The sequence below is a fragment of the Dicentrarchus labrax genome, unplaced genomic scaffold (genome assembly GCF_905237075.1).
Source record: "Dicentrarchus labrax unplaced genomic scaffold, dlabrax2021, whole genome shotgun sequence".
Classification (NCBI taxonomy): domain Eukaryota; kingdom Metazoa; phylum Chordata; class Actinopteri; family Moronidae; genus Dicentrarchus; species Dicentrarchus labrax.
In genome coordinates, this window is record NW_026136715.1 from 8453245 (window position 1) to 8480602 (window position 27358).

At 39.2% G+C, this 27358-nt stretch overlaps 5 protein-coding genes across 14 annotated transcripts in view; 4 read left to right on the forward strand and 1 right to left on the reverse strand.

Annotated features, from left to right (window-relative positions):
• The first annotated feature begins 9 nt into the window (after window positions 1–9).
• On the forward strand, window positions 10–12725 carry LOC127377072 (serine/threonine-protein phosphatase 4 regulatory subunit 2-A). 3 transcript variants are annotated; one of them, XM_051424673.1, is made up of 9 exons: window positions 10–84; window positions 7415–7496; window positions 7681–7851; window positions 8605–8698; window positions 8845–8882; window positions 9055–9129; window positions 9345–9494; window positions 9852–10138; window positions 11524–12725. In XM_051424673.1, coding segments are annotated over exons 2-9 (1125 nt in total). In that variant the 5' UTR covers window positions 10–84; window positions 7415–7494; the 3' UTR covers window positions 11832–12725. The 3 variants fall into 3 exon arrangements, with proteins under 3 accessions (XP_051280633.1, XP_051280631.1, XP_051280632.1); XM_051424671.1 differs by lacking the exon at window positions 10–84 and adding an exon at window positions 6533–6680; XM_051424672.1 differs by lacking the exons at window positions 10–84; window positions 9055–9129 and adding an exon at window positions 6533–6680.
• On the reverse strand, window positions 1656–7103 carry LOC127377073 (eukaryotic translation initiation factor 4E type 3). Of its 4 annotated transcripts, none has more exons than XM_051424676.1 (7): window positions 7010–7103; window positions 5018–5090; window positions 4289–4386; window positions 4132–4192; window positions 3976–4042; window positions 3689–3844; window positions 1656–3567 (listed from the first exon to the last, which is right to left on the reverse strand). In XM_051424676.1, exons 3-7 carry the CDS (start codon window positions 4312–4314, stop codon window positions 3521–3523), a joined length of 357 nt encoding a protein of 118 aa, XP_051280636.1. In that variant the 5' UTR covers window positions 4315–4386; window positions 5018–5090; window positions 7010–7103; the 3' UTR covers window positions 1656–3520. The 4 variants fall into 4 exon arrangements, with proteins under 4 accessions (XP_051280636.1, XP_051280635.1, XP_051280634.1 ...); XM_051424675.1 differs by having other exon boundaries at window positions 4289–4383; window positions 7010–7100; XM_051424674.1 differs by lacking the exon at window positions 7010–7103 and adding an exon at window positions 5995–6385 and having other exon boundaries at window positions 4289–4383.
• Window positions 12726–15618: 2893 nt separating the features above from the next.
• On the forward strand, window positions 15619–18118 carry guca1b (guanylate cyclase activator 1B). The gene is made up of 4 exons (XM_051426158.1): window positions 15619–16060; window positions 16538–16687; window positions 16825–16939; window positions 17199–18118. Exons 1-4 carry the CDS (start codon window positions 15857–15859, stop codon window positions 17321–17323), a joined length of 594 nt encoding a protein of 197 aa, XP_051282118.1. The 5' UTR covers window positions 15619–15856; the 3' UTR covers window positions 17324–18118.
• Window positions 18119–18498: 380 nt separating this feature from the next.
• oard1 (O-acyl-ADP-ribose deacylase 1) lies at window positions 18499–20334 on the forward strand. Its single transcript, XM_051425803.1, has 5 exons — window positions 18499–18800; window positions 18966–19131; window positions 19632–19690; window positions 19791–19903; window positions 20068–20334. The coding sequence occupies exons 1-5, from the start codon at window positions 18675–18677 to the stop codon at window positions 20213–20215; spliced, it is 612 nt and encodes a 203-aa protein (XP_051281763.1). The 5' UTR covers window positions 18499–18674; the 3' UTR covers window positions 20216–20334.
• A 1274-nt stretch (window positions 20335–21608) lies between these two features.
• LOC127377330 (synaptotagmin-2-like) overlaps window positions 21609–27358 on the forward strand; it is a 59246-nt gene continuing 53496 nt past the window's right edge. For 3 of the 5 annotated variants that reach the window (XM_051425104.1, XM_051425109.1, XM_051425106.1), the window contains exons 1-2: window positions 21713–21837; window positions 21939–22003. The gene's annotated coding sequence lies outside the window, so the exon portion shown is untranslated. The other 2 variants (XM_051425105.1, XM_051425108.1) reach the window with 1 other exon arrangement.

The following is a 27358-nucleotide window of genomic DNA, read 5'->3' on the forward strand; positions in this document are numbered from 1 at the left end:
AATGGTGACGTCACGTTCACACGCGAGACCGTTTCAGATCGCCTGGAAATGCGACGCGGAGCCGGAGAAACTCTCCCAAAATAGGTAACATTATTCTTTCTTTTCTTTTTTGTTGTAGAAAATGACACATTAACAGCTCGTGTGCTAAAGGATTCCTCTACAAACTGGCAGTTAAAAAGAAAAGACGAATGAAAGACAGGAGTTAAACTAATCATCTATTATCGATATCGATATTATCCACTGGAGAGCAGATACAATTGAGTGACCTCCAAAATGAAATCGATCATTTCCACATGGATCTTGCAAGGGCGAGTGGCTAGAACCGGGAGAGAATTATGCAAATTTGTAACCTCTAAAAGGAAAATATATGACATAATTAAAAATTGATAACAGAAGTTCCTTCAAGACAAAAAAATAACAATATGAAAACCAACATATGTCACAACTTAATATGGTTTCAGCTGAGTCCATCCTGGATAACATTAAATCTTCTATATAGTTAAAACATTTCTGTGGCAGGAATGATTAACTCTATGAGGGAAGGGAAATCCCCTGAATCATCACTTCTGATGTGATATTATGAATCATTTACTTTTTTTAAACTATTCGGACATCCCCCATCAAACTAAAGCGTACAGTAACCAGATGCACGCAGAGAGGCATGCATCTCAGTCCTGTGCAAATGCGTGTCTCACTGCATCACTCAGCACTCAGAGTAAGAATAAAAAGGCATTTCGTATAGTTTGTACAATCCAAATGTAGCTCAATACAAGCATCCTGCTTAGTGTGAACATGTTAAGTGTTTAGAGGCAGACTGATACCCATGGTACTGTATAATAATGGTCACAGAAATAATCTTTATGTAGTTATATTTCTATGTGCAATTACATTGTAAAGACAAGGCTGTCTTCACGTGGAGACTAAATTCTTTTGTTGCTCCAAATGTAGCTTTCTTGTAAACTATTTCTTTTTATATCTATGCTTTGAAGCAACCACAAGAGGGACACATTTTCTTCCTGGCCGTCGTGAAATGGTGGCCTACTCCTGAATGTGCATGAGCCTTTATGACATAAAGGCCTTCCAGTGCCCCAGTTAGAAATCCACACTCATTGTTGCCCCTGTGGCCATGTTGTAGGATTTATTTTTGCAGCAAAGTATTCTGTAGGTCATTTCTTTCGTATGTATTTTGATAATTTGCATAATTTCATTTCATTCATAATTTAGATAGGGAACTACATGATGTGGTGCACCTTGTTGTCTGTGATCATTTGACCTACTTTTAACTTTATTTTTGACATTAAAGTAGGCCATCATATATAGAAAAAGCTGTCCCTGTGCTTCTGCTTCACCCAGGTAGTTTTCAATCATTAATTCATGTTTATAGTTAATGCTAAGAGTAACCAGCATTTTAATATTATCTACATATTATGATTTGCTGCAAAAACCTAGTGGGAAGGAAAAATGATTAAATCCATGTACACATATTTGGATCTAACAACAGACATTGGAGGATTTTCTGTCAATGAACAGCCTGTTATCTTTATTAAAAATAAAAAACAGGGTCTAAAAGGTCCAACGTAATATGCTGTTTTTTTATTCAATGCAATATTGATATTCTCATGACACATACAGTAAGTTTTCCAAAGAGCAAAAGGTGAAAGTTTTGGCGTCTTTATTTCTCAAACACGTGTAAAACTAATACAGAAACATGACTATATTCAAGTCCAACATGCTGAACAAAGATGACATTCTAAACTGCTGGTAAACACAAGGCACCATCCAAGATCAACAATCAGTTACAAAGTCTGAGATCTGAAATGAGTGGTAAACTGTGTATGTGCAAGGGTACATTATTGTTTTTCACTTATCCTATATGTGCTTATAACATTATCACATGGACAACAGGAGAATAAAGGGAAAATCAAGCAAGTTTGGCAGAGTTTGTGGTCTGAAAATTAACTCCTCCTGTGAATAGTCTTCAGCAGAAACATTTGATTTGATTAAGAAATCATAGCAGCAGTCTTTCTGTGGGTTTCACTGCATACTCCATAGCTACATATAAATGATCTCAAATGTATAAAAAAGAAATATGCTCTACTCTATGCAGTCTAGAATAGTCTCACTCCCTAACTCATACTCTCCCTCACACATAAACACAATGACAACTAATGTGATTATGATTTTCAATAATACAAATACAGCTGTTTACATCACAACACCACAGAAAAAACAACGTTAAAGCATGTGGATTTGAGAGACATTGAAAGTGTTTTTCGGTGCAACAGTCGTAAACATCTCTGATTAGCTTGTTTCATACTGATTTGACCCTGCTGCCGTGGTTGCATCACTTCAACAAATATTCATTATTTGTACAAATACACTAAAAAAGGTCCAAAGCAGTCCCTCAAGATTTAGAGCAACATCTTTTTTTTTGTGTGTGTGTGTGTCTCTCCCCGTGAAAGATTTTGTGGCTTCATGTGTTTATTGTTCATAATCTTTCCTAGGGCCAATATTATCTACAAAGGGTAGGTTTCACCAATTTAATTTTGACACAGGTCATATGAACACATACAAACCCCCCACATAATTTCAACGTTGTCATCTTCACTCAGTTACTATTAAAAGCAGAAAAATGAAACCAAAAACAAATTCAACAACACAGCTTTTTTGTCCATTAAAAAAAGTTAACACAAAACCAAGGTGTATTTGGTCTCAGTTATCACTACTCCACTTTCTGGTGTCTTAAACACACAGTAAGAAACAAAGTGCTTGATTTAGGACAGATGCTTAAAGAAAATGACATCACAACACTGCAAATTTGCTGCAAATTCTACAAAATAGAAATGATTGCATATATTTCTCAGCATCTACTCATGATGTTTTGTGTACTGAGGTCATTTTATTGTAACAAGAATATTTCTTTCACAATCCACTCGTATCCTAAAGAAGAAAATAAAAAAAAAGAATGTGCAATTTTCTGCTCATATTTTAGCATTACAGCATACTAAACATTTATGTTCTCCAGTATAGGCAACAGTATTTTGGCAGTAACATACAAAACAGAGAAAGGAGCTGACTAGAAAAGCTTTGTAATGTATTGTTAAGATAAAGGTTTATGGAACTAGGCCTCCTCTTAGATCAAAAAATGAGATTTAATTCAAAGACCTAGCTTTGTCTGTGCTTAGGAAACTGCACAAAATACATTTTTTTAAAAATCTGACTGTACATGATCTGCTGTTTTTGGTTTTGCTAAATTCTACAGTATAAAACATACAAACACTGCCATAGATAAAATCAAACTAAAATGCTTTTTGCTTTCGACTAAAATAAAAGTATTTTGGATATTGTTATGAATGACAGTAGTGCTCAGAAGATGGGAATCTCCTTCGATTGAGATTCATAATCCATGGGCTACATTTTGAGGTAATTAAGATGACACATTAAGCAACTACTGTACGAACTACACATGTGCCAAGATATCACCCAAAACATGTTCATAAGCAATAAAACATGTATATCTCTAATGTCTTGATCGACCTCCCTCAAAAGCGTGGTGCTCCTCATGTGCTGAAATATAAGCAAAAAGAACAATTACTCAGAGTTTATGGTTAAAGTGATTAATCTATAAAAAAATAAAATAAAAAAAACACATGATAAATCATTGTTAATAATCCAAGCAAATACTCACGTTTGTAAAACACCGCTTTAAAAGGTATTTGTGGAAGGAGCTCATGGATCCTTCCCAAGATGTTTGACTCTGTAGCACAAGAAGCATTTCCATTCCAGACCTGAAAGACATCTTCTCTGTCTCTTACACTGACGCTGACCCCGACTACTTCATCATCTGCAAGACCAGCAACAGACAATGAGATTAATGTGAGATTTCAAGTATTGTGTTTATATTACAGCAAATCCATTTTAATAAAAGACCTAAAACCACTGCACTTATATCATAACTCAAATCAAGAACTTTACCTGAGGCACAATAATCACTGAACTGTTCTCCAATAGTGGCCAACAGCAACTCCTTCCACACAACAGACTGTAAATATGAAGACAAACTTGTTAAATAGTAAATAATTGATGAGCAAATGATACATAATAAACACTTATATTGACTATGTAACTCACAGTGCATTCTTTGGGTACTTTCATCTTCCAAACACCACCTTTAGCATTGCTTTCTTCTTCCCTATATGAAAAACAAAAAAGCAGGTGACATTACACAAGACAATTTGAAACTGCTTCAAATACTATACATACAAAAATAAATTAAATATAAACTTACCAGAGTGGTTTTCTTTCGCCTCTCATCAGATGGTAACTACATCTCAGTGGCAAGCTGGAGACGCCGGGTATGTTGTTGTAAACTCTCCAAAAGTTCTACTCCAGTGCCAAGGTGAACAGAAGAAACAGGTTATTTTATTGAACATTAACTGGCACTGGGAGCACAGACAGTTGGCCTTGTTAATATTTCTCATTTTTATTGTGTAGAAAATCGCTGCCAAAACTCCTTTCCTTATTGCTCTGAACAGCAAGCAAACTAATTTATGAATCCTTGAGCTCTTTAACGTATTATTATGCATTATATTATTATGTTTCTATGTCAACAAACATAGATCATAGTGATATTACACATGAAATGACACATCATGCTGACAAAAAAATGGAAAGAAAACCCCAAAACAATCATGGTAACACCAGCATAAACTCAAAACAGCTTGAAAATGCTGTGTGTAATGTTATTGAACCTCAGCCTGATGATTAACTTGTATCACAGCATGTTGGGATGCTACTAGCCAGTGCAACTACTAAACCCTGCATACTGTTCATCAGCGAAGGACAGAGCATTGAGTTTCTGCTGATATGTGCTGTGGCCTTGGTGCGTTTGAAGAGAGGGGGGTAACAGTAATCTTGTTAGTTTAAATAAGAAAACTTAAATTAAAATTTGGCAGAATGTGTCAACGCTGTGCTTACTATTGCTGTGCTCTTGTATCAGGACCATAAAGCATCTTACCTGGACGGTCTCCACGGTGTAGATTTTCTTTAGGTTCGACTCACATTCAGCTGCTGTTGTTCCTGGTAGAGATCTGACAAAAACAAGACAGACATTTAATTAAACTGCATTTATTTTATTTGCCCCTACAACAAAAAATGGTTGTAAAGCTCTCAGGTCCTCTAATGTGACATTTTCTAAATACATTCATGTCAGTGCTACATTACTCAGACATGTTTCCGTGAGCTGAGCAGACAAGCCGGTGGGGGATGTGGGGGTCAGATGACAAATCAGTCAGTAAACAGTAAACAACATTGACCCCATTTGAACACAGCCTCTGATTTGTACAGTACACACACTGTGGACGATAAAGCTTATGTAACTCACTTGTTGTGTTCAACTCTGCTGTGATTAATTAAGATTCATTTGGAAATCACTCTTATTAAAACATCTGAAAATTACATTGAAAACTTATATAAATATATAATAAAGAATAACAGTGGCAAGTTTGACCTACATAATCCAGCAGGGGAAAAAAAAAAGAGAGACATATGAGCAATGACTCAACAAGTTTTATAACAATAACACCTGTGCTCATGAGAATACAAGTAAATGCAAAAGGATGAACTCAAACTGACCTGGACTGAAATCAAGTGGAGTCATTATGTTTAGCCAGTTAGTCACATTCACGCCCCTTTTGTTTATTTTAAAATCCCTCAAGTAGAGGACTTGCGTATGTAGGTCAGAGAGGAAAAACAAGTGGGCAGAAAAGGCGCCTCAACACCATTAACAGGCAATTTTCTGTCATTTATGAAGACAAACAACCTCTGTCGGTGTTAAACACAACGTTACCTGGGTTGACTTCCAACAGGCCCTGATAAATTCGTCATCTTCTTTGTTCTCATTAAAAGATCAGCTGCTACAAAGAGTTTACCCACTTGACCCTGGCGAAAGATTAATAACATAACGGTGGGGGGGATAACTAAGCAGCGTCTTACCTATCGAGCCAGAAAGTCCACGGAGAATGTAAAGGCAAAGTGTCGTTTTCATTGTTATTTGAAATCCTTCCCATATCTCTGTCGCTGATGTGAATGTTGTGCTCCAGCAGAACCGGGCTGCTGCTGGGTGATGTGCTCAGCGGTAACGCAGCTACTGGGACTGCCATTGTCACCTACTGAAACCTGGAGGACTTCGTCAGAAAATGTAGATGTTTCCCACCGGGGGGGGGCTGCTATCGTTATATATAGGTTCGTTAGGTAAAATTAACCCCGACCAGCTGCTGACTCATTGGTCGCTTCACCGGTTTGCGCCGTCACAACAACAGAAAAACGATGACGCCCGCCGACTAGCTGCGGCATCTACAGCCCACCAGAGCGACCCAGAAGTCTCTGTCACTGGAGACTGCACATACTTTAACTGGAAATATAACTGTTTGCACTCTGGCAACAAAACAATGTCTTCAATTCTTGCCACAGGGCGGGCGTTCAAGTGCTTTGTTGATCTCAGGTTAAACTGGAACGCATCTTCCGCAAATGCGAATACGTAATTTTTTTTTTAGACATGCGCAGTCAGCGCTGCCTCCAGCTTTGTTGGGTTGCTACCTGCTACTGCTAACTAGCAAGTATTTCCTGCCTGTGAGTGGACACAGCTATGGACATCGACGCGCTATTGGAAGCGTTCCAAGGCAATATTTACAGATATTTGAATTGATTATTGATCATTAGTGAAGGGGTTTGACATTTGTTTTGTTGCCTTCAGCTAAATCGGCACTGTTCGCTAACTACGTTACGTATGTTACCGTATTTTAGCTTACTAACAGCGACTATCGTTCAGAAAGAGACGTCTAAGGACCAATCTGGTCTGTCTGTGCCTGTCTTAGCTTGTTACATTTTATTTGCACCGAGAAAGGAGTTGGTCGCAATCTTCACTTCTGACCCATTTATTGTCTTTCTGTTAGTTAGAGATTATGTAAACAGCTAGCTGGGTAGCGTCACAATAAACATGCTAACTTACCAACTTTTGCAGGAACTTTCCAGTTAGTAAACTGAAACTGGTGTTTGGCGATTTTCTTATGTGGCAATAATCTGGTTTCCTTCCTCGTTGAGATTGTTTTCACTTGTCACAGTTGATGTTTGGCACTGTACAATCATTTAATCATTGCTAATGTGCAATTAATGTGCCAGAAGTATCCTGAAACTAAGCGGGATTTAACATTTGTGCAGAATAATTATTGACAGAATGCTTTATTCTCTAATAGTCACATGCTGCCGGGCTACTTTTAAAACTTTAAACTTAAAGTTAAGCTTAATACAGGTACAAACAGTATTTTGATCTATTGGCGTCATATATGTGTGCTGTTTGTATTAACGTTATTTCTAATGAACTAATTCCTCTGTGTTTTCATGTGGGTATTCACAGATTTCGAGAAGAAAGGCAAGCAAGAGACCTGTCCTGCTCTAGAGCAATTCCTGTGCCATGTGGCCAAAACAGGGCAACCAATGTGAGTAGTCCACAAAGGCTCAAATAAAACATTATAAACTTTAAAACTTCACACACACCAATGGTGAAATGCATTTTCTTGCAAATCTTGTTGCTCTTATCAGGGTTTTTGTAAAAATATGTTCCAAGACTTTTCATTGTTTTGTGTGTATGACATGCAAACTTGCTTTTTCAATATCTTCCAGGATCCCGTGGTCACAGTTCAAAGCGTACTTCGTGTTTAAGTTGGAAAAAGTAATGGATGATTTCCAGGCTTCAACACCAGAACAGAGAGGGCCACATAATCCCAATGTAGACTATGTTCCCTTCGAAGAGATGAAGATGAGGATCTTAAAAATAGTGGATGGTTACAATGGGTGAGTAAAGCTGATAATAAGCAACTGCGCAAATGACAAAGAAATCTTTCCTCACAACCATATATGCAAAACTAAATAATGTAACAGTTAAGTTATATGTATACATCAGTGTCTGTCCACAACATTATTAGTGTTCTTCCTCTTTTATGTTTTCAACTGGATGAAACCATAACCGACTGATATTTTTGTGTGCATTGAATCTAAAAAGAGATAATATTAAAGCCTTCAAATCAAAATCAGATCAGCTACAATCACATCTGAACCGTTGTTTCTATTTGCCAGAGTCGTGTTACTTCCTCCTCTTCAGTATTGTACTTAATGTTTTGCATGTGGCTCTCCCAAAAACAGATTTGCATATACACTTTTCATTCTCAAACCAAATCTTGAATTTCCACATCCAACTTTCAGCTCTTTCACACCCAAAGTCAACAATTACTTTAGTTGAAATAGCAGAACAAATAGGAAACAACTGCTATTCTCCTTGGTGCATGAGTTGGAGTTACACCTAACATTTTAACAATAAAACATAATATATATATATATATATATATATATATATATATTATATATATATAATATAAGAAGCAGTATGTTGAAATCATCATTAATTGTTCATGCCAGAACTTGCGACCAGCTGTGACTAGTGTTGACCATGTTTGTCCAGATTGATTTTTCTTTTTCATTGTGCTGCCAGGTTTAGCAAGTGCTGATGCTTGCTGTGTGACTAAATATATCTCCTGATAACATTTCTAGAATCCCATTTACCATCCAGCGTTTGTGTGAACTCCTCACGGACCCCAAGCGCAACTATTCAGGAACAGACAAGTTTCTCATGGGTTTAGAGAAGGTGAGCACTATCTATGTAAAAGTCCACACACTGTAATGTTTTCACTCATAAATAATATTTATGAATGTTGTTTTAAACAAAGTTGTCTTTGTTTGTTTCTTTCTTTGTCTTTAAATGGAATTCTAATATGTTATGTTATGTTGCAGAACGTAATGGTGGTCAGCTGTGTGTACCCCACGTCAGAGTAAGTACATCAGCCTTTAAGCGTTTGCTCCCCTTGCACTTCTGGCTGTGGTGTTTCTGTTAAGCTGCTTCTGATGCACATTGACAGCTCCCTTGAATTTGCTTATTCAGTCACACTTACAAAGTTACAATTAACAGCCAGTTGTTTTTGTGCCTTTCTACTTCTTTCGAAGGAAAAATGGGGCATCCAGTGTAAACAGAATGAATGGAGTGATGTTTCCTGGTAACTCTTCTCTATATTCAGACAGGTGGGAGCCACATACTTGTCAGTGATTGACTTCCACAAATCTAAAATAACCTCATACACCAACAAGTGGAAAGTTGAATTATTTTAGAGCCAAATATCCAAAAACCAACAAGGCTATATAGTAAGGGCAGTTGCCTGTCAGTTTGGGTCTTAGTAATTCTGCTGATTTGCCATCTTGTGATATGACATGCGTGGTCGTTTTCTTCTTTTTTGCAGTCGAAATGTAAATGGACCAGGCACACCAAAACCGCTCAACAGACCAAAGCTGTCGAGCTGTCATTCGCTTTCGACCAACGGGCTTCCTGACTGTCCTGTCAGTAAACAGCCGGAGCCAACCACAGAGGAGGTGGAGGAGCACCATATCAGGTGATTGAAATAAGAATGGTACATATATACGACATTGGGAATGAGTGTATAGTATACTGAGTGAGTCTATGCGATATTTTTGTCATTTAAAATGCAGGGACACTGATAATATATGTCAAGCCCAGACATTTCCTCCATTGGGGGAGTTTTTCTCTAACCAAATCCAGGGTCTAAGGACAGACAGTGTTGAATAATGTACAGATTGTAAAGCCCCCTGAGCCAAATTATGATTTGTGATTTTGGGCTATACAGATAAAATTTGACATGACTCGACTTGAATACATGTGGTACTAATAGCTTTAATCTTAAGTATAACATATGATGAACCGATTCCCTGTGTGTCTGTCATTACTGCAGTGATTCCTCGCCATCAGAAGGTGAAATTGCACCAAACAGCGGGATAAAGAACAAACACCCGGAGGAGGAGGAGGAGGAGGAGGATTCTGAGGCTGACAAGCATGAGGTCAAGAGGCTCAAGTTTGATGAAAAGGAAGAGGATGAAACAGAAAGCGAAGAAAAGGAGTCATCTTGTTGTAAAGGGTCAGAGAGCTTGGCAGAGACAGCGGAGTCTTCAAAAGACTCTTGTGGTCAAGAGTACGACAGTGGAACATCTTGTGACAAACCTACTATTTCAGAGGATCATGGTAAGTGTTGTCTCATCTTAACTGACAGACGTATACTTAAGTATATTGTTTCAGTGCATACACTGTGGGTATGTGTGGTGTCTTTATAGACAGAGGGCTATGCTTTAGCTGAGATTAACCTTTTCAAAACAGTGAAAAGGTTAACCGTGTTGTTTTAAAATGGATCTCTGTAGTACAAATCTCTGTGCTGCTATTGTTTTCATAAAGTGAATATGAGAGAATCTAAACATTAACATGTGAGTATTAGAATGAATGCACAACACCGCTGTCTCTTTTGGCAGTCAAGTTGCATTGTGGTTGATGTAGGCGGCAGGTTTCGACAGGGAAGACGATTGAATGGAATAAAAAGGACGATATTGTTCTGCTGCAGCGATTTTTATCTTCTTTTTATGTCTTGAGTCTGGCAATGTTACGTACTTTTTTTAAGGTATGCTTGAAACAAACAAAGTATTTATACTCGTGCCGAATGGCCACACTGCCATCACAGCCTCCTCCTCCTGGCTGACTCCCACTGCCTTTGTGATCTCCTTCCAAGAATGCTGTCTTTTGTGTGCCTTGTCTCAGTAAAGTGAATCGTACGATTTGGTATAAGTATAAACCAGCACACTTTTGGACTGTCTCTCTTCAAAAGGCATTCACTGTGTTGCAGTTTGTTGTTTACACTTGAAGTGACAGAGGTAGTTTTTAGAAGAAAGAGCTTGAGAGAGTGCGAATGCAGCCAACCCTCCAATTTCCGTGTTGGAAATGTGTGGGAGGAGGGTTTCAGATGTTATTAGCCAATCTGAAAAGCACTTAATTTGAAGCCAATTGAGGCCCTATTCTGACTTTAAAGTTTATTTTAAACTCTCTTAAATTGTTTCTCCTGGTGTAATTGTGGACTACCAGAGTATAATAAGTCATAATTATTTCCCTCATGATGCCAGTTTCAAGGTTTTTTCCCTCATTTCATAGCACTGATGTTTCAATTTATGCATTCAGATTTAAAGGCCTACAAGATATATTAGTTAACACCCACAGACTGTTATTGTTATTCAGAATGTAACAGTAGAATGTTTGAAGCTGCAATGGTTATTTGATCAATAGTCGATAAATAGTTTTGAGTCATTTGATAAGAAATAATGCCCAAATTCTCTGGTTCCAGCCTCTCCAGTGTGTATGTATTTAGGTTGTTTTGGTCTTTAGTAAACGGAATATATTTGGGTTTTGGTCGGACAAAACAACACGTCCCCTTGGCCATGAAAAGTTATGATGGAGCATGCATTTTTCACAAATTTGTGACATTTTATGAAAAAACAACTGATTATTCAATAAAATAATTGCCAGACTAATCTGTAATGAAAATAATTGTTTGCTGCAGTCCTAATGTTGTCCATTTTGGTCCTCAGAATCCAGCAGCACACAGACAGAGCCTTCTGAAAGGGAAGAAGACTCATCTGAGAGGGAGGATGTCCACAGTCCGAAGAATGACAGCACTGCAGATCAACCCGAGGAGCCTGCTCCATCAGAGAAGAGTACAAGCTTTGAGCAAGAAAATGGGGAGAGCAGCAGCAGCAGCAGCAGCAGCGATGGAGAAGGCCTATCCAGTGACAAGCAGGTCCCTTCTTCTAGTAATTCACCTGAGTTATCAACAGAGGGCAACGCTGACAGTTCAAACAGTACAAAGACTGCAATAGAGCCTGGAGAACATGACTAACTTGAAGTCCAGCCTGCCAACTGACTGTTTTTTTACACTGTATGATACCACCCCAAGGGTATATCTGTAGCACTGTGGACCTCTAGACTTCAGGACCAGGGGTGATGTGGACCTCGAGATTCCTCATAGCAGGATCTTATTGTCCTCTAAAGTTTCAACTACTCAAGGCCGCTCGATGCCTGGTCTTTAAACTGGAAGGAAATGATTTAAAGAAGATTACGGAGACTCTACTTTTTTCACTGTTGACTAAAAGTTTTTCTAATCTTTTTTTTTTTTTTTGCTGATTTTTATATCTGAGCATTATAATTTAACCTTGATAACTGATGTATTCTACCTTGTCATTAGTCATTTGGCATGTATTTCCAAAAAAGATACATTTGACAGTGTGAGTTGTGTTTTGGCCTGTTGTTTTGACTATCTGATGAATGTGTGAGGACACTTCACAGACGTCTGTTTGCTTTTTCTATGAAGCACATACCATAAGATGTATTTCTTATTAACATTAATATTGCACTTGTTTGCATTGACCCCCTTGAAGGATGTGGAAAATGTCAGTTTTGCTTTGTCACTGTATGAAGCCAATATAAACACACAAATTGCCAGTAGAAACCCGTTTGCTTTGGTAGAATAGTGGTTTGGCTTAAAGGAAGCCATTTCTGCATCCAAATCTGTCAACAGAACACAAGGTACTTTTACACTTTCTGTATGTCATACCTTAGTTGTACAAATGTCCCTTTTTGATAGCTTGGATTTTTACAGTACGTATCTGTAAATCAGTTTTTGTAGACTTGTAATACATGTCCACTGCCTTTGTAGAACTGATAATCGCTGGAAATTGAATGCTTGAGCTTGTATCATAGTATTCATGGAAAGCAATAAATGCTAAAATTTAAAGTGTGGTATGTTGAGTTAATATTAAGGGAGTTGTTCTTTTGAGTTGCAAATCCAGTTACGTTTCATACCTGCAGAACAATGAACTATGGGAATTACCTTTTAGCCACGCTTGAGGTGTGTCTCTTGAAATAGCAACCTATTAATAGCGATATGGGTGACTCCTACCTCGTCTGTGATTTCTTAATTATAAACAGGGGGAATGGTCTTAACCCTGTATTAAAAACTATCTGTAGTCATGTCTCTCCTAAAAGATGTTGTTACAGAGGTGGCTCTGGTCTGGGGGTGTACTTTCAGCAGCACAGAATGATCATAGAAATATTATTGAAATACTACTGGCCGCACTATGATCTTCTCGCTTTTTCTGGCTACATGTTTATACTTACCACTTTGATCATGACAGTGATACCATTCTATATAGTATATAAGCTACAATGTAGTATATAATTGAGTATTTATAATATATAATGTAGAAAATATTATAGATCCAACACGTAACTGACAGAAGGGCGGGGCTGAGGAAAAAGTGCAATTAAAAATCTGCTACTTCAGCACCATGGACAGTGCCATGGATTTATCAATAGACAGCACACAGCCATAGATTGTAACCTGCACAAACCTCAGTCAGATAAAGGATCAATGAGTCTGGCAGACTAGACTAACCTATTCAACTAAACAACCCCTCTGCCGAGGAGAATGCATTTTGGTCATGGAGTGGCATCCTCCCTAAAATCATCGAAGGCTCCTACCCCATACTTCGAAAGATCCTCTTGTCAAACACTAAGTCATGACAGTACACCAGATTTCTGTCTTCAGCTGTACTTTGACTTTAATGTTGGCATAAAGTACTAACATGCTGATTGTACACCATAACATTCACACACTAACATACCGACATAAGCCAAACATACTACATTATTAGCCATTTAGTATTTCAAGTTAGTAAGCTAACATGCTTAACATTCACTACGTTCAAAGTATAAGCATGGTAGCATGCTTTTTAAATCTTGTTTTTGAAAGATTGTTTTTTGTCATGTTAGTGGCATGGCTCAAGGGATGGCAAAGTCTGTCAGTAGGTCAGTCCACCACTTTGGTCCAGACTAAAATATCTTGATAGATCGCCATGAAAATGTTTACTGATATTCATGGTCACCAACGAGGTGAATCTTACTGACCTTTGTGAACCTCTGACTTTTCCTCCAGGGCAACCCTGAGTTTGACATTTGTAGTTAAGACTGAAATATATATAGTTTGAGAAGGTCTGAGTTTTAATTCATGCTGTGATGAATCTCAGCATCTACTAGGTAGAGACATTCATGGTTGCCTGACAATGTATTGATTTGGGTGATCCTTTAACTCTTCCTTTAGCACCACAATGAGGTTGACGTTTTTGTTCTTTACTGAAATACTATTGGATGGTTTGCAGCAAAACTTGGTACACACATTCTGGTCCCCAGAGGATTGATTGTAATAACTTAAATCTAGCGCTATCATCTGGTCAAAATTTTATTTCTAATACTTTGGTTTATGCACAAATACTTACAAAAGTCCTGACATTCCCCTCAGCCTCAGCTAAACTTTGTATTTAGTATGAATTAGCACAGTTTTACATGCTAACATGCTGAACCAACACAGTTGATGGACAATGGTGTGGGCATTTGGCTCAAGTACAGCATCACAACATGATAACATGGCTGTAGAATCTTGTTATTTTACTGAGCCACAACACAGAGGAAGTGTAAGTGTTATGGAGATGACACAGGAGTGAAAATGAATGGGGACCAGTCCTGTAAATGTAAATGCAAATACAAATGAACTAGACCTGCTGAGTATAGGAATGCAACTTATGTAAGATGATTGGATGGAGGAAATATGGGTGAGATTTTAAATATCTCTTGTGTGAGAACAGAGAGTGTGGATCATTTTAATCATGCGAGGATGACATCCAGTGACACTTCAGATGGCCTTGACACTTCTAAGCTAAGATTATCACTATCCCTGTTGTCAGCACATATCGCTGACATATAAGGTATTGGGCCAGGCCAAGATTTCACCTGTAAACAATGGCTATGGTTACCACTAACACTGGCACTGTTATACCAATGAAAACATGCATTTATTTCCCTATTTCCATGGACAACTTCACTTCGTAATCCTCGAACAAGGCCTAGATGTATCCACCCATTTCCCAAATACAATTGCCCTCTTGATGCCTAAATTGTAATGTAATGTCCGTTCATTAGTGAATTTAGCTGCAACACATTTATTATAGGCTTCAGTGATACTGAAACAAGCATGTAAACAATAATCAGGGTAGCGGTAAATAACCCAAAGGTCAGAGCATTCATGAGTTACTAAACACTGTGTGTGAGTCATCAGACTGGTCAGTAACTTCCAGGACTACTGGGAAAGATTACTTAAAGGTGTACATCAGCGATTTAGTTATGAACCACCATTAAGGGACTAAGAAGAGACAGATTAAGAAGAACTGTCAAAATGTAAGCAGCTGTGCCTGAGATATCCTGATTTTTACTGTCTATAATGGATGAAGCTCTTCCAGAAATGATGAATACTACATTTCCCATAATGCAACTACTAGCATCTTTTCATTAAAAACAGACCTTAATCATGAGGTTTCTTTGCGTGTTTTACCTTTACACACACGTAAATAGTTTGAGTCATACCATGCAAACATTTATACATACAGTGACGACTGTGCTGTTAATAAAATGTCTATTATACAACAGACGTACTTGAAACCTGTTATTAGGGAGTGTGTTTTTTACATAGCTAACATACAGTGTAGGCCACAAGGAAATCCTCTAATGACCTGTCTGTAAGATAATTGATTGTGACAAGTGCCCATTTCTAATCCCTTATCAGTCTGTATCTCATCCTCACTTTCAGATGGGATTTGCTGCTATAGAGAGCCCAATAACAATTCAGCTTGTATGGACTTCGATGTAATTTTGATCATTTTGGTCTTTGCTGATTGGCTTCAGTAGTTAAGGACTATCATTCCAGGATTTTGTAATGTAGAGGGAAGCTTTGAAAGCATTACCCAGGTCAAATAGTTTTGTGTAATGTAAGAAATAATTTCAGTCTTTGGGGAATAGAAGAAAAGAAATTCCACAATGGGTCAGCGCCTGAGCGAGGAGAGTGACCCAGACAAGGAAATTGATGTGGCAGAGCTTCAGGAATGGTACAAAAAATTTGTTGTGGAATGTCCGAGTGGAACTCTCTTCATGCACGAGTTCAAGAGCTTTTTTGGCGTCACTGATAACAAAGAGGCTGCAGATTACATTGAAAACATGTTTCGAGCCTTTGACAAGAACGGCGTAAGTACAGACTTCTGTTGTGTGGACGTATGAGCTTAACACAGTCATTTGTCTCATTATAGTGTTGGCACTACACTTGCCACAGTAGTAGTGAGATTTGTTAATTGCAATTAAAGCCCATTATTGAGCATATCCTTTTAGAGCTGGAAACAATTAGTTTTGATAACAATTGGGTATATAAGGCAAAACAACAGCTTATGAAATGTGTATATTTGTTTTTGTTTTTTATTATTCAGTTTGTAGCATAAATAATGAACTGAGAAAATAATTATTAGTTGCTATCCTATTATTGTTTCCTAGTAAGAAGACTCTTTGTATTCTCTCTAGTAAATTACAATACAGGCATTTAGAGACTCTCTAAAGTCTGTAAAGTCTATTGCTGTACAGACATTTTGTCTGTCAGAGAAACATTTTGCTCATAAACGTCCTCTAAGTGGCCCTTTATAACATTGTAACTCTTTTTCTTGATGTACACAGGACAACACCATTGATTTCCTGGAGTATGTGGCAGCCTTGAACTTAGTCCTGAGGGGTAAACTGGAACATAAGCTCAAATGGACATTCAAAATGTATGATAAAGATGGAAGCGGATGCATTGATAAAACAGAGCTTCTTGAAATTGTGGAGGTAATATTGACTATCATGCAGTAACTATATGCAACTATTGATCTGTAAAGCTTTCAAAACATGTGGAAGAATATTTCAGGATAATAAATTGTTGTCAATGTAAGAGTCATTCTGACATACTTTCCTTTCACTCTCAGTCCATCTATCGACTGAAGAAAGCCTGCCATGGAGAGCTGGATGAAGAATGCAATCTGCTGACCCCAGACCAAGTGGTTGACCGGATATTTGAGCTTGTTGATGAAAATGGAGATGGTGAGTTATTGCAACAGTTTTATGACAGCTTTAAATGCCTTATGAATAATGCAAAAGAATAATGTGTCAAGCTGCTGTAATGGCATTGTGGGGCGTTAATGCTAAAGTGTGCATGTGGTCATTGTTGTTTGTGTATATTGAAATGAAAGGTGTGTCTCAGCTGTACAAAGGTACTCACCTTATTAAAAGTAATGAATTCAGGAATGAAGAAACGTATAGTAAAATAAAACCTAGAGAATAACCGTCTCTTGTCACGCAGGGGAGCTCTCGCTGGATGAGTTCATTGATGGAGCACGGAAGGACAAGTGGGTGATGAAGATGCTGCAGATGGATGTCAACCCTGGGGACTGGATGAATGATCGGAGAAGCAGTGCTGACTTCTAAGGCTGGAACATGGACTGTCAATATGTCACATACACACATCCTTCATGTGTGATTTTGTATCTACTGCAGTTTATATGTATATAAAAGAAGAAAACACCACAGAGATTCTGCCATTGTACTGCTATATTTTGCTTGCAAAGTGGCTACCTGTTTATTACTTTTAGTTCAGGTTTCACACTACAACAGTAGTTTTAAACTCATTTATAGAAATCTATGGACTAGGTCTGGTTATACACCTGTATTTTATAGAAGCTGCAGACGTACAGTGCTTACTTATATTTTCTTTTTGTTTCATAAAATGGATTAAATAAACATATTTAAGCCCCTACATAACCATGGTTCATCATAGAGAGGTGCTTTCACTTATTCAGGATGATTATAGCTCTTATCAGGGTTGTGTGGGGCTGTGTACAGACTGAGATTGATTGACATTTCCGTCAGTTATTGTTACACCTGTTAGGGTGGGACAATGGACAGGTTGCACAGCAGACATTTTGACTTGTCAAAGACAGAAAAACACACGTGGACCAACACGCACAGTAGCAGGAGCTCCCCTGCAGAATGAACTGGAATGCAGCTGTACGCCTGTCTTTCCTGCTAAGGCGTGCCAAAATGTATACTGTGCAACCAGTCTATTAATAACTTTAACATTTTTATTGGTGCACTCAGTTTGGTCACATAGTCCCCTCACAGCTCAGCCCAACTTTAGCCCGAATAGAGATCTAATGAAACAGGATTTAAACAAAAACATCTGGGAGCATTTGTGGGATCTTTAAAAACAATAAACACAATTTAAAAAAAGAAATTGTCTGTTTTGTTTTTTTTACATACATCTGATGTATTCAGTAAGTGAACTGTGCATTCATTTAAGAATTGTAAATAATATCATTTCAAAAGTAACTACAGTCATAGATATTACATTTTAAAAAACTACTATACTACTATTACTAAAACTACTTTGCAAGATTAGACTGTTTTCAGCTAGAAATAGTCGGTGGGGTGAGTTTCATTCTTCATAAATATTCTTATGAACAATGTTTGTACAAAAAGGTATTAAAATTGTGGATTTAAATGCATTTTTTTTTACACAATATCACACAGAAAGCAGAGCAACATGAAACAGAAAGAAAACTATAAACCACTCCACGAAGTCTCATATTTTCTCGCGACTCGCGAGAGGACAGACAGGATTCGTGGCTAGCTTCCGCCTTGCTGACAGACGACCCTACTGAGCTATCACTGCCTTTAAATAACACTAAGACGGCAACCTGCTGTCAACTGTTTTGTAAGTTATACGATAACCTTTACTGTTGCATGATACGTCAACTAACACGTCTAAAGCTAAAGCTGAATGTCGATAATCCTACGTTGTTTTAATGTGAGTCCACGACTGTACACACAACTCCCCGGACAAGTGCTCTACAATCTATCAATGTCGTCTGAACTTAAGAAACCAGTCAGCACTATCAAAATGAAGGTAAAGCTTACATTCAGAGGAAAAAAAATAATTCAGTGTTGGTTTTTCATGTGCATAAAGAGGTGTTCCTGTCATAGTTTGCCTTTTCAGTACACCAATGTTGTTTGTTTTTTGTTCTGTCGTTATGCTTCCTCACACGGTGTAATGCTGCCCCCTCCTGGCCAGCCTGAAAAAGACAGCTGGAGACTGAATTATGTCACTGGGAACCTGTTCTCCTGTCCTGAAGACGAGGCTTTGGCCCACTGCATCAGTGAGGACTGCCGCATGGGGGCAGGCATAGCTGTGACGTTCAAGCAGAGGTTCAGAGGGGTAGATGAGTTAAAGGGACAGAGTGAGTCAGACCTTTTATTAAAAATTAAGCTGGAGGGAAAATGTCTTATTTCAATATGGCAATGTGCAATATCCAAATCAGTAAAACGTGTGCCAAGACACCATCGCACTGAAGTTCTGTGGTGCTGCAGAGATGTCCTGGCCTACATATATTTTTCTCCAGATGTAAGGAAACATGTTTGTTTGGTACAGACCCCAACAGATTAAAAAATATAAAAATAAGTGAAAATAAATGTGATTTTCTTTTGTTGTTTTTTAAAATTTTTTAACCATATTGTGCAACTCTAATGGATGTACTTCTGCCTCCACCATCCCATCACATGAAAATATCCTTTATGTCTTACCATTTTGTACACATTTAAACACATCTGTGGGTTAGGACAATTCTTTGCTTGCTTTGTTCACCAGTGGGTCAGTGATGTTTAAGGGGTTTCAAAAACCATTATCTTTGGGGTTTGTCTCTTATTCTAAAGTGGATGTTGTCTTTTTATATCCAAACAGAAAAGCTGACGGGACAGTGTGCTGTACTGAAAAGAGACAGACGTTTTATCTACTATCTGGTAAAGATATAATAGTTTATTTTAATTGTTCCCTTTGCAGATTTTCAACAAATGTTGTAGTTAATCTTTGTATTGTTGCCTTCTTGTTGTTATATTGCAGATCACAAAGAAAAAGGCCAGCCAGAAACCGACCTATAAAAGCCTGAGCGATAGCCTGGAGCAGATGAGGTCACACTGTGTACTGAATGGAGTAACAAGAGTATCAGTGCCTCGGTTTGTAGCATTTCCAGTCATTTAGTGATACTTCATTAAATCATGTTCAAAAGAGAAATACTCATTTGCTCAATTAATTTAATTAATCTTAAACAGGACAAGATTTATGTTGGTTCTGTTACTCTAACAGTTGAACATTGTGGTCTTTCCTCTTTGTCTGACAGTATTGGCTGTGGCCTGGATCGTCTGAGGTGGGAAAAAGTGTCAGTGATACTGGAACAGGTGTTTAAACCCACAAACATCTCCATCACAGTCTACAGCCTCCCTGAGAAAGCAGAGACCACAGCAATGAAGGAAAACATGCGCAGATAATTGATGGAAACGTTTCTTTATTTTAATATTAAAGTTTGTGTTCTTTTCTGTATTATTCCCATGTATTCAAATGTTGTCATAAATGACATGGAAATAAATGTTGTTTTTTGCAAATGAAAGTCAACCGAACCCTTATGAACTTCTGTACATAAATTATACATAGCACATATTTCCACTGATTATTACTATCTCCAGTCATCCAAATGTCCCCTCTGATTCAACATATTGTCCCAGCACACTGAGCCTAAAATATCAGGTATCTCTTTATTTTCCCATTCATCCACCTGGCAATTACATTGTTTATTGAGCAAACAGTGTATTTGCATTTCTTTGTGGGCATCATATAACTTTTAGAGTGCTCATTGTAGTCTCTGCCAATGGTTGAGGTATTGTATGATCCATTATTGATCTACTGGGGGTATTGTACTTTAATTCAGCCGGGACATATTGGAGGTACCAGATGTGAGTCAAAAGAAAGAGGGACAGGAAACCTGACACCAGAAAGTCAATCCCACACACCCATTTTCTGTAGGATGGGAATGCCTTTATACATATTGTGGAACTGAAGTAGGAAGCAGAGAGCTAATGACACGCAATCTCCATTCACAGCAGTCTATTACATTCATTCGATTAAATACTCTAACTAAAGGGGGCTCCATTTAATATTTTGACGACATGTACTCACTGTATGTGAGTAATTAAAATAAACCTCAGTAGCAGTGAGACTGTCTGAACAGGCTCTCTAGTTTGCTTCCTGTGACCCTCCCACTCTCCTCTGGGGCACCTTCAATAATTCATGAGGAGAAGGCATTAACCGCTGTACACTGCGGCTGCCTTCCCATTTGCCCCCCATATATCCTGGCTGGCTGGAAGACTGTACTTCGGCATCACTGCAACCAACCCCCACTCTCCTCCTCCTCCTCATCCTCCCTTCCCATCCCCCTTCTTGCCTGGCAATTAGACTCCACACTGCAGCAGAGCCACCTAGCTGCAGTGAGTGCACGGAAATCTCCCTATATCTGACCTGCTGTCACACCTTTAGCATGCTACAGCTCGTGGGACCGTGCATCCAAATTTCTCCTAACCCCCCCACTTAACAGCCCCTGTCTCTTTGTTCCCGTGCAGCTCCTGCTTGTCCCACTGCGGTCCACTGATTCCCCCGCTGATGCTCTCCCCCATTCTCACTCTTTTCTCTACCACATACCCCCCCTTTTCTGTCCTCCATTCCTTTTTTTTTTTTCTTTGCCCGATGCGTATGAAATTGCAGAGCTCAGCATTCTTCTCCACTGGCACTTAAAAAAAAAAAAAAGAGAGATGAGCTGGGCGGGAAGGGTTTCTGGTGCACCACATAACTGGCCCCCTTCCAATTAAAGAAGAGAGCTTATGTTATTGAAGAGCAGCTTAGCCAATCAGGAGGCAGTGCAGGCAAAGGCAGCAGGAAAAAAGCAGCAGAGCGAGTGGGCAAGAGGAAGAAAAAAAAAACTGCAGTGTGTGAGTGTGTGTAGTTTTTATCCCTCCCCTGAGCAGATCTTTATCAATTTGTGTACTCCTGTCTTGGGGTGCATTTGAATGGGTATCTCTGTGTGTATATGTGGCAGAGTTTATAGGAGGACAGAGTAAAGGTGTGTCTAGAGGGCTGTGTAAGACTCCTGACTTATTCATTCTGAAACTGGAAATAAGAGAAAGTAAGAGAAGATTGATTATTTTTCTCTCTATCTCAAAGTGTCTCGGAGCCTGTGGAGAAGGGGAAGAGCTTGGTGTCCAGAGGAGAGGAACCTGCACAAAAAGGTAAGCAGCTGGGCTCCTACCACAGGCATGCTGGGTTTTTACACTTCTGAAGTTGTTTTTGGGTTGTTGTTTTTTGTCAGTGTTGTTCTGGCTCCTCTGCCTTCTTTCAGTCCTTCTCATATAATTACATATAAGTATGCACATGGATTTTTACTTTAATGCTTTTTTTTTGCATTATAAGGACTTGAGAGAAAAGCGGAGGTAAAGGGAGAGGATGAGAGAGAGGGAGGGGGAAGGTTAGTGCGGGACTCCCTGATGCTTCTAGGCAAGTTTCTGTGCACACGGTTCTCTAGTGCTGCAGTATCCCATTACATCCCTGAGCGGAGCTGCCTCAGCATCCAACCAGTTCCAGGCAGAGCTGCTCAAAGCATTTACTAGCTTTCTAAAATAACAGTTTTAACTTATATATTATCCCTGGTTGGGATAAGAGTAAAGTTTTGTCCCTTATACTGTAAATTCAGTGCACGCTGATAAGCTCAGCGCTGCAGCCCGTTCTGTCGTGCATGCTCTCATTGTGTATTCTGGGTGTCATTGGGGTTGCTTAGATAACAGATTGAATTGGCTCTGATAGCGTTGGAGCATGGTGATGAGTTTTTGTTTTGTTTATCCAGTGTTCTGGGACTTCCTTCAGTCAGAGCCTGCAGCAAAAGTACGCTCTCTGATTGGGTAAACTAGGCTTACTGACTACAGTGTACCAAAGAAGCAGAAAAAATAGTATTATCATATCTTTATGCCTTCACTGGAGTATTTATGCACCTAATATATGGTTCATCATTACTGTTAAATGAGCTCAAACAGCAGAGGAAAGTTAAGCTTTCTTTGTTTGTACTGAAGGACAGGTGATTCATACTAACACATTTTTTTTCCAGTATGCATTCATTATCAGCTTTATTTACACACATTCACAGTTTATTTAATACATCCCACTGTCGTTTTTTTGGAAGTCTGACCTTCACCATTTGTGAATGAAGATATGATACTGTCCAGCAGTGGGCACTGTGTGTTTTCTCTGTTGAAAATGTGTGAACACTGGCCTGCTGCAGAATGGGAGGAAATGTGGATGGACTTGGTGTGTTTTGTGTGGGCACGCTGAAAAATGTTATTTGACAGGATTAAGAGTACAGTCTGTACTGGTGTTTTCATGTTACTTAGAAGAAAGGCTAATACCTTTTACCCTCGGATAGTAGATGTAAGCACATGACATCTATGAACCTGACCAGAATCACTGATCCCAGTAACTGCTTTTAAATAAGGTTTAAATTATTCAACACTGAGTTATATGCAGGGATAAGGAGAGGACTGGGAAGGAAATGATAACTCATTTCAGCACCATGGACAGCTCAGAGCAAAGGCTTTTGATAGGTGCTTCCTTCAAATTCCTTGAAGCAAACCAGTATTTGGTAATGAGGGTTGGATGATAGTTTCAGGCAAAGCTAATCCTTCTAACTATGTCTATTTAGATGACCTGACAAATGTCAGGCTGTACACATTTTCTGTCTCCCTATTTGATATCGCAGTTGGCTGTGCCCATCCATTCTTTTGCCTCTTCAGTTGAAGACATGAAGAAAACACTTTTCATTATTCATGCACTTCTCCTTTTTTAGAACACGGCCCGTCTTAAAGAGAACTATGTTTTTGCAGAGGTGCAGAAAACTCATCTCCTAGCTGTTTCCTTAAAAAAAAAAAAAAAAACCTTGGCCCTTCCTGTTGTTGTCTACCTGTATTATCAATGTATGCTCTAGGTGGGAGTGTCAGTGCTGTGTTTTTGTTCTACCTTTCTTTTCACTGCAAAGCTCAGAGTGACACATCAAACTGTGGGATGAAATTGACTGCAGCAGCAAAATCGTTCAGGTTTGACATCTGCTTATTACATGGTTCTATTTGGGTGGTAACACAAAATCAAAAGGATGATATTATTAAAAGAGCAGAAATAATACATTATGTCTGCTGATAGTGGCTAGTAGCCAATTATGTTTCCCAGAAATCAATTTAAAAACTGTTAAGGAGGTGGTAAAAGACAGCGGTGGCATGTTACATCAGTGAGAAGAAAATATAAAACATATACTGGTTGCAGCCCATACAGTTCAGACATCTGCTGTCACACAAAGCTTTGTTTCATGTCATGGTTGAGAGCGAGCAGGAAAATATCTCTGCGGGATGCAGCCGGCATACTGAGAAACTCATTCAGATTGCAATGATCAGAAACCTCAGCTCTTTAATGGGAAACGGAAATGAGACCCCTCACTGTTCCCAAGAATTAGCCAGTATCCCTCTTGAAGATAGTAGCAGAGTGTGAGAGATGGAGGAGATTTAAGCACTTCTAATTAGGTAGAATGACTGGTTTAAACACACAGAGTTGTATCTTGTGATTCAAGTATAATTAAGTGTTGTAGCAGCTTCTTGAATCAGGCTTCACTACATAAACAGCCCCAGCCATGTGCTAAAATTTACTACAGTAAATGCTAGGTTGGGTTAGCAAGGTACTTTTCAAGGTTTATCTTTGTATTGTCTATTCTTATGTATGTATATAAATCATATACTGTAACTCTTTCTAAGATTTGTGGGTGTTTTGGAGGAAAGGAGCAGCTGTTGGGCTTGTCATTGCTTATCCTCTGTCCCAGACTGTGCGACATGGGTGTTTAGTTTGCCCCTATAAATGATGGTGTATGCAACATAGTGGAGCAACAACGGCTGTCACTGTGACATACTACAGTTAGCAACAATCCCCAAACTCTCCATGTCAGGACAAGGAGAGGTGCTTTAAAAACTCAAAACCCTTGTCTAGGCTGCACAGATGAAACACTGCAGATGTTGAAGGTGAGCAGACCCTCTTGGGGATACTACAATGACACTGTGATGCATACAGTGAAGTGTCGGAAGGACAGTGTGTGTGCCCTCTCCATTACCAGGAAGAGGGCACTTTATCATAGTCTCCAAGGAAAGGTTACAGGATGTATTTATGTATGTATTTGTGTAAATGTGTTTCTAAGCGTGCATGTCGGTGTGCATGTGAGTGACAGGAGAGCAGGATAGTTTAAATGAAGAAAATAGGAGTAAGTGTTGGACACTTGGACTACAGTCAGCTTGAAGAGTCTGGAGAAAAATTGGCATGAAAAGGACAAAAGCAATGAGAAGACAGTGAGGAGAGGAAAGCAAGACAAATGATACAAGTATGGGCGAGAGAGGGTGAGAGAGCGACAGATTGAGAGATTGTCAGAGGCAGAGCAAGAATGGAAGAGAGTGGGTGTGCATAGCAGAGCTACGAGCACTGCAGTACATTGCAGTGCCCAGCCCCCGCTGTGTTCTCTGCTCACCATCCGGTTCCATGCACTGAAAAGACCCCTGCAGCAGCAGAGCTGCACAGCACAGAGGGCTGCCTGCTGATGAACAGCAACCTCACAAAGAGCTTTTTGACCCGCCATTGTGCATTCTGAACGTCTGATGATGCACGGATTTTTGGAAACACGGTGTTCACGACAAAACAGCCGACCAGCGCCTGCCAGCGCATTGTCATGTAGGGAGGGGGAGTAGTCAATTCACGCTCCCCCTGGATTATGTAAGCATATAACACACTCACTCTACCCGATACCAGCTGAATCATACCACCTTCCCTGGCCATATTTCCCTCATTAGGAACATCTGCCTCAATGTTTGCTTTTGTTCCAGAGGTAGCATCTTTGCAAACATAGACAGACATTTTATTGAACTTATTGAAATAGCAACAATAGGGAGACAAACAACATGTGCCCTTAAATAGCTGGTGTTTGTATACCTGTGGTTTGACATTTTGTTGATGATGCCCTATGTGGTGAGAAAGAAATAATGATTCCATGAATAACTGCTGAGACCTTCATCTGATGTGGGCCTACTTTAAGGAAAAAATGCTATTTATTTAGTTTAAAGTCAGGCCGTGTGCAGTATGCATGAATGACTCACACAGGGTAGCCTCACACTTAAGTTCTGTTAGATTAATTATACAGCTTTTGGCTGGGCAAGCAGTACTCTCTCTCTCTTTCACACACAAACAGATACACGCAAGGACACAGACACATGCATGCAGATGTGAGATGAATCTTAATCCTGGAAATGAAGGAGAAGCTTGTTTCTGCTTCCATAAACAGTTGCTACGTTTCCATCCCACTGCCTGCCTGGGGGGGGACGGCCGAAGCGTGAGAGCTTCCCTCTTTGTATGTTCTCTGGTTTCCCTCTGCTTTGCTGATGTAGCTGATTCACATTGCGTAAGCGTGGACTCCTGTGACAAGGTCTGATTGTGTCTCTCGCTGTGTTCAGGAGTAGTTGAGTCAATTACACCTCGCCAGACAGGTGTTTGAGCTGCTAAGTGCGTTTGCCTCGGCACATCAGACTGTGTTTGCTTCTGATTTGCAATGGAATCAGCACCAGGCTTTAAAAAAACGATAAGGCAAAAATATGTGCTGGTAGTGAGTCACGCTGCAACTACGGATAGTAATCCAACTTGTAATCAATGCAAATGAATTCATTCACATCAAATGTATCAGATGTTCTTATTATTGTGTTTATAACATTACTGGGGAAACATATGTTAACATTACAATGACATTTTTATGTAGGTCATCAGGTGCATTACACTGAAAGCAGTGGTTTAAAAATAGATTTAATATGTTATTAACATGTGTAGTGATTTTCTTCCTTCAGTAAAAAAAAGTAAGAGGACATCCAACCTTTAAAAAAACAAAGAGAGAATTGCTACAGTCGTGTCTTTAGTCCTTGCAACAGTGCACTATTCACAAGGTGGTGCTTGGTGGAAAATGCCCTCTTTGACTATGGATAGTTGAAAATGTAGACATGAAGGGAAAAAGGGAGAAACACTCTGTGGTCTGTGTGACAGAGACAGAGAGAGTGGGAGAAAGCGGTAGTGTATTGTAGTGTGGGTGAGCTGCAGCAGGGATTCGGAGTGCTGCATTGAGCTGCATAATTAATGTTAAGAGGGTGGAGCCAAAGGCGGAGATAACTTGCCATGAAGAACAAGCCGCTGCAATTCTTCGTGAAACAGAGCTCCTTTTTTGTGTGTGTGTGTGTGTGTGTGTGTGTGTGTGTGTGTGTGTGTGTGTGTGTGTGTGTGTGTGTGAGGAATCACTCTTGAGTAGGGGCGAGTATGGAAGGGATATTTTGATGCAAAACCAAGGAGGCACGGTCAGTCGTTTTGGTCCAGCTCTGTGTCCCCGTCCCATCTGCTCCCTCGGCCCTCAAAGCCAATCACTCTCCACTGAGCTGCACACCACAGCCAAATGCCCCGATGCTGGCTGCACGGCTCTGTTAATCATCCAATTTGTAGCAAAACAGCTTCCTATATGACACATCTGGTGTAACTCTCAT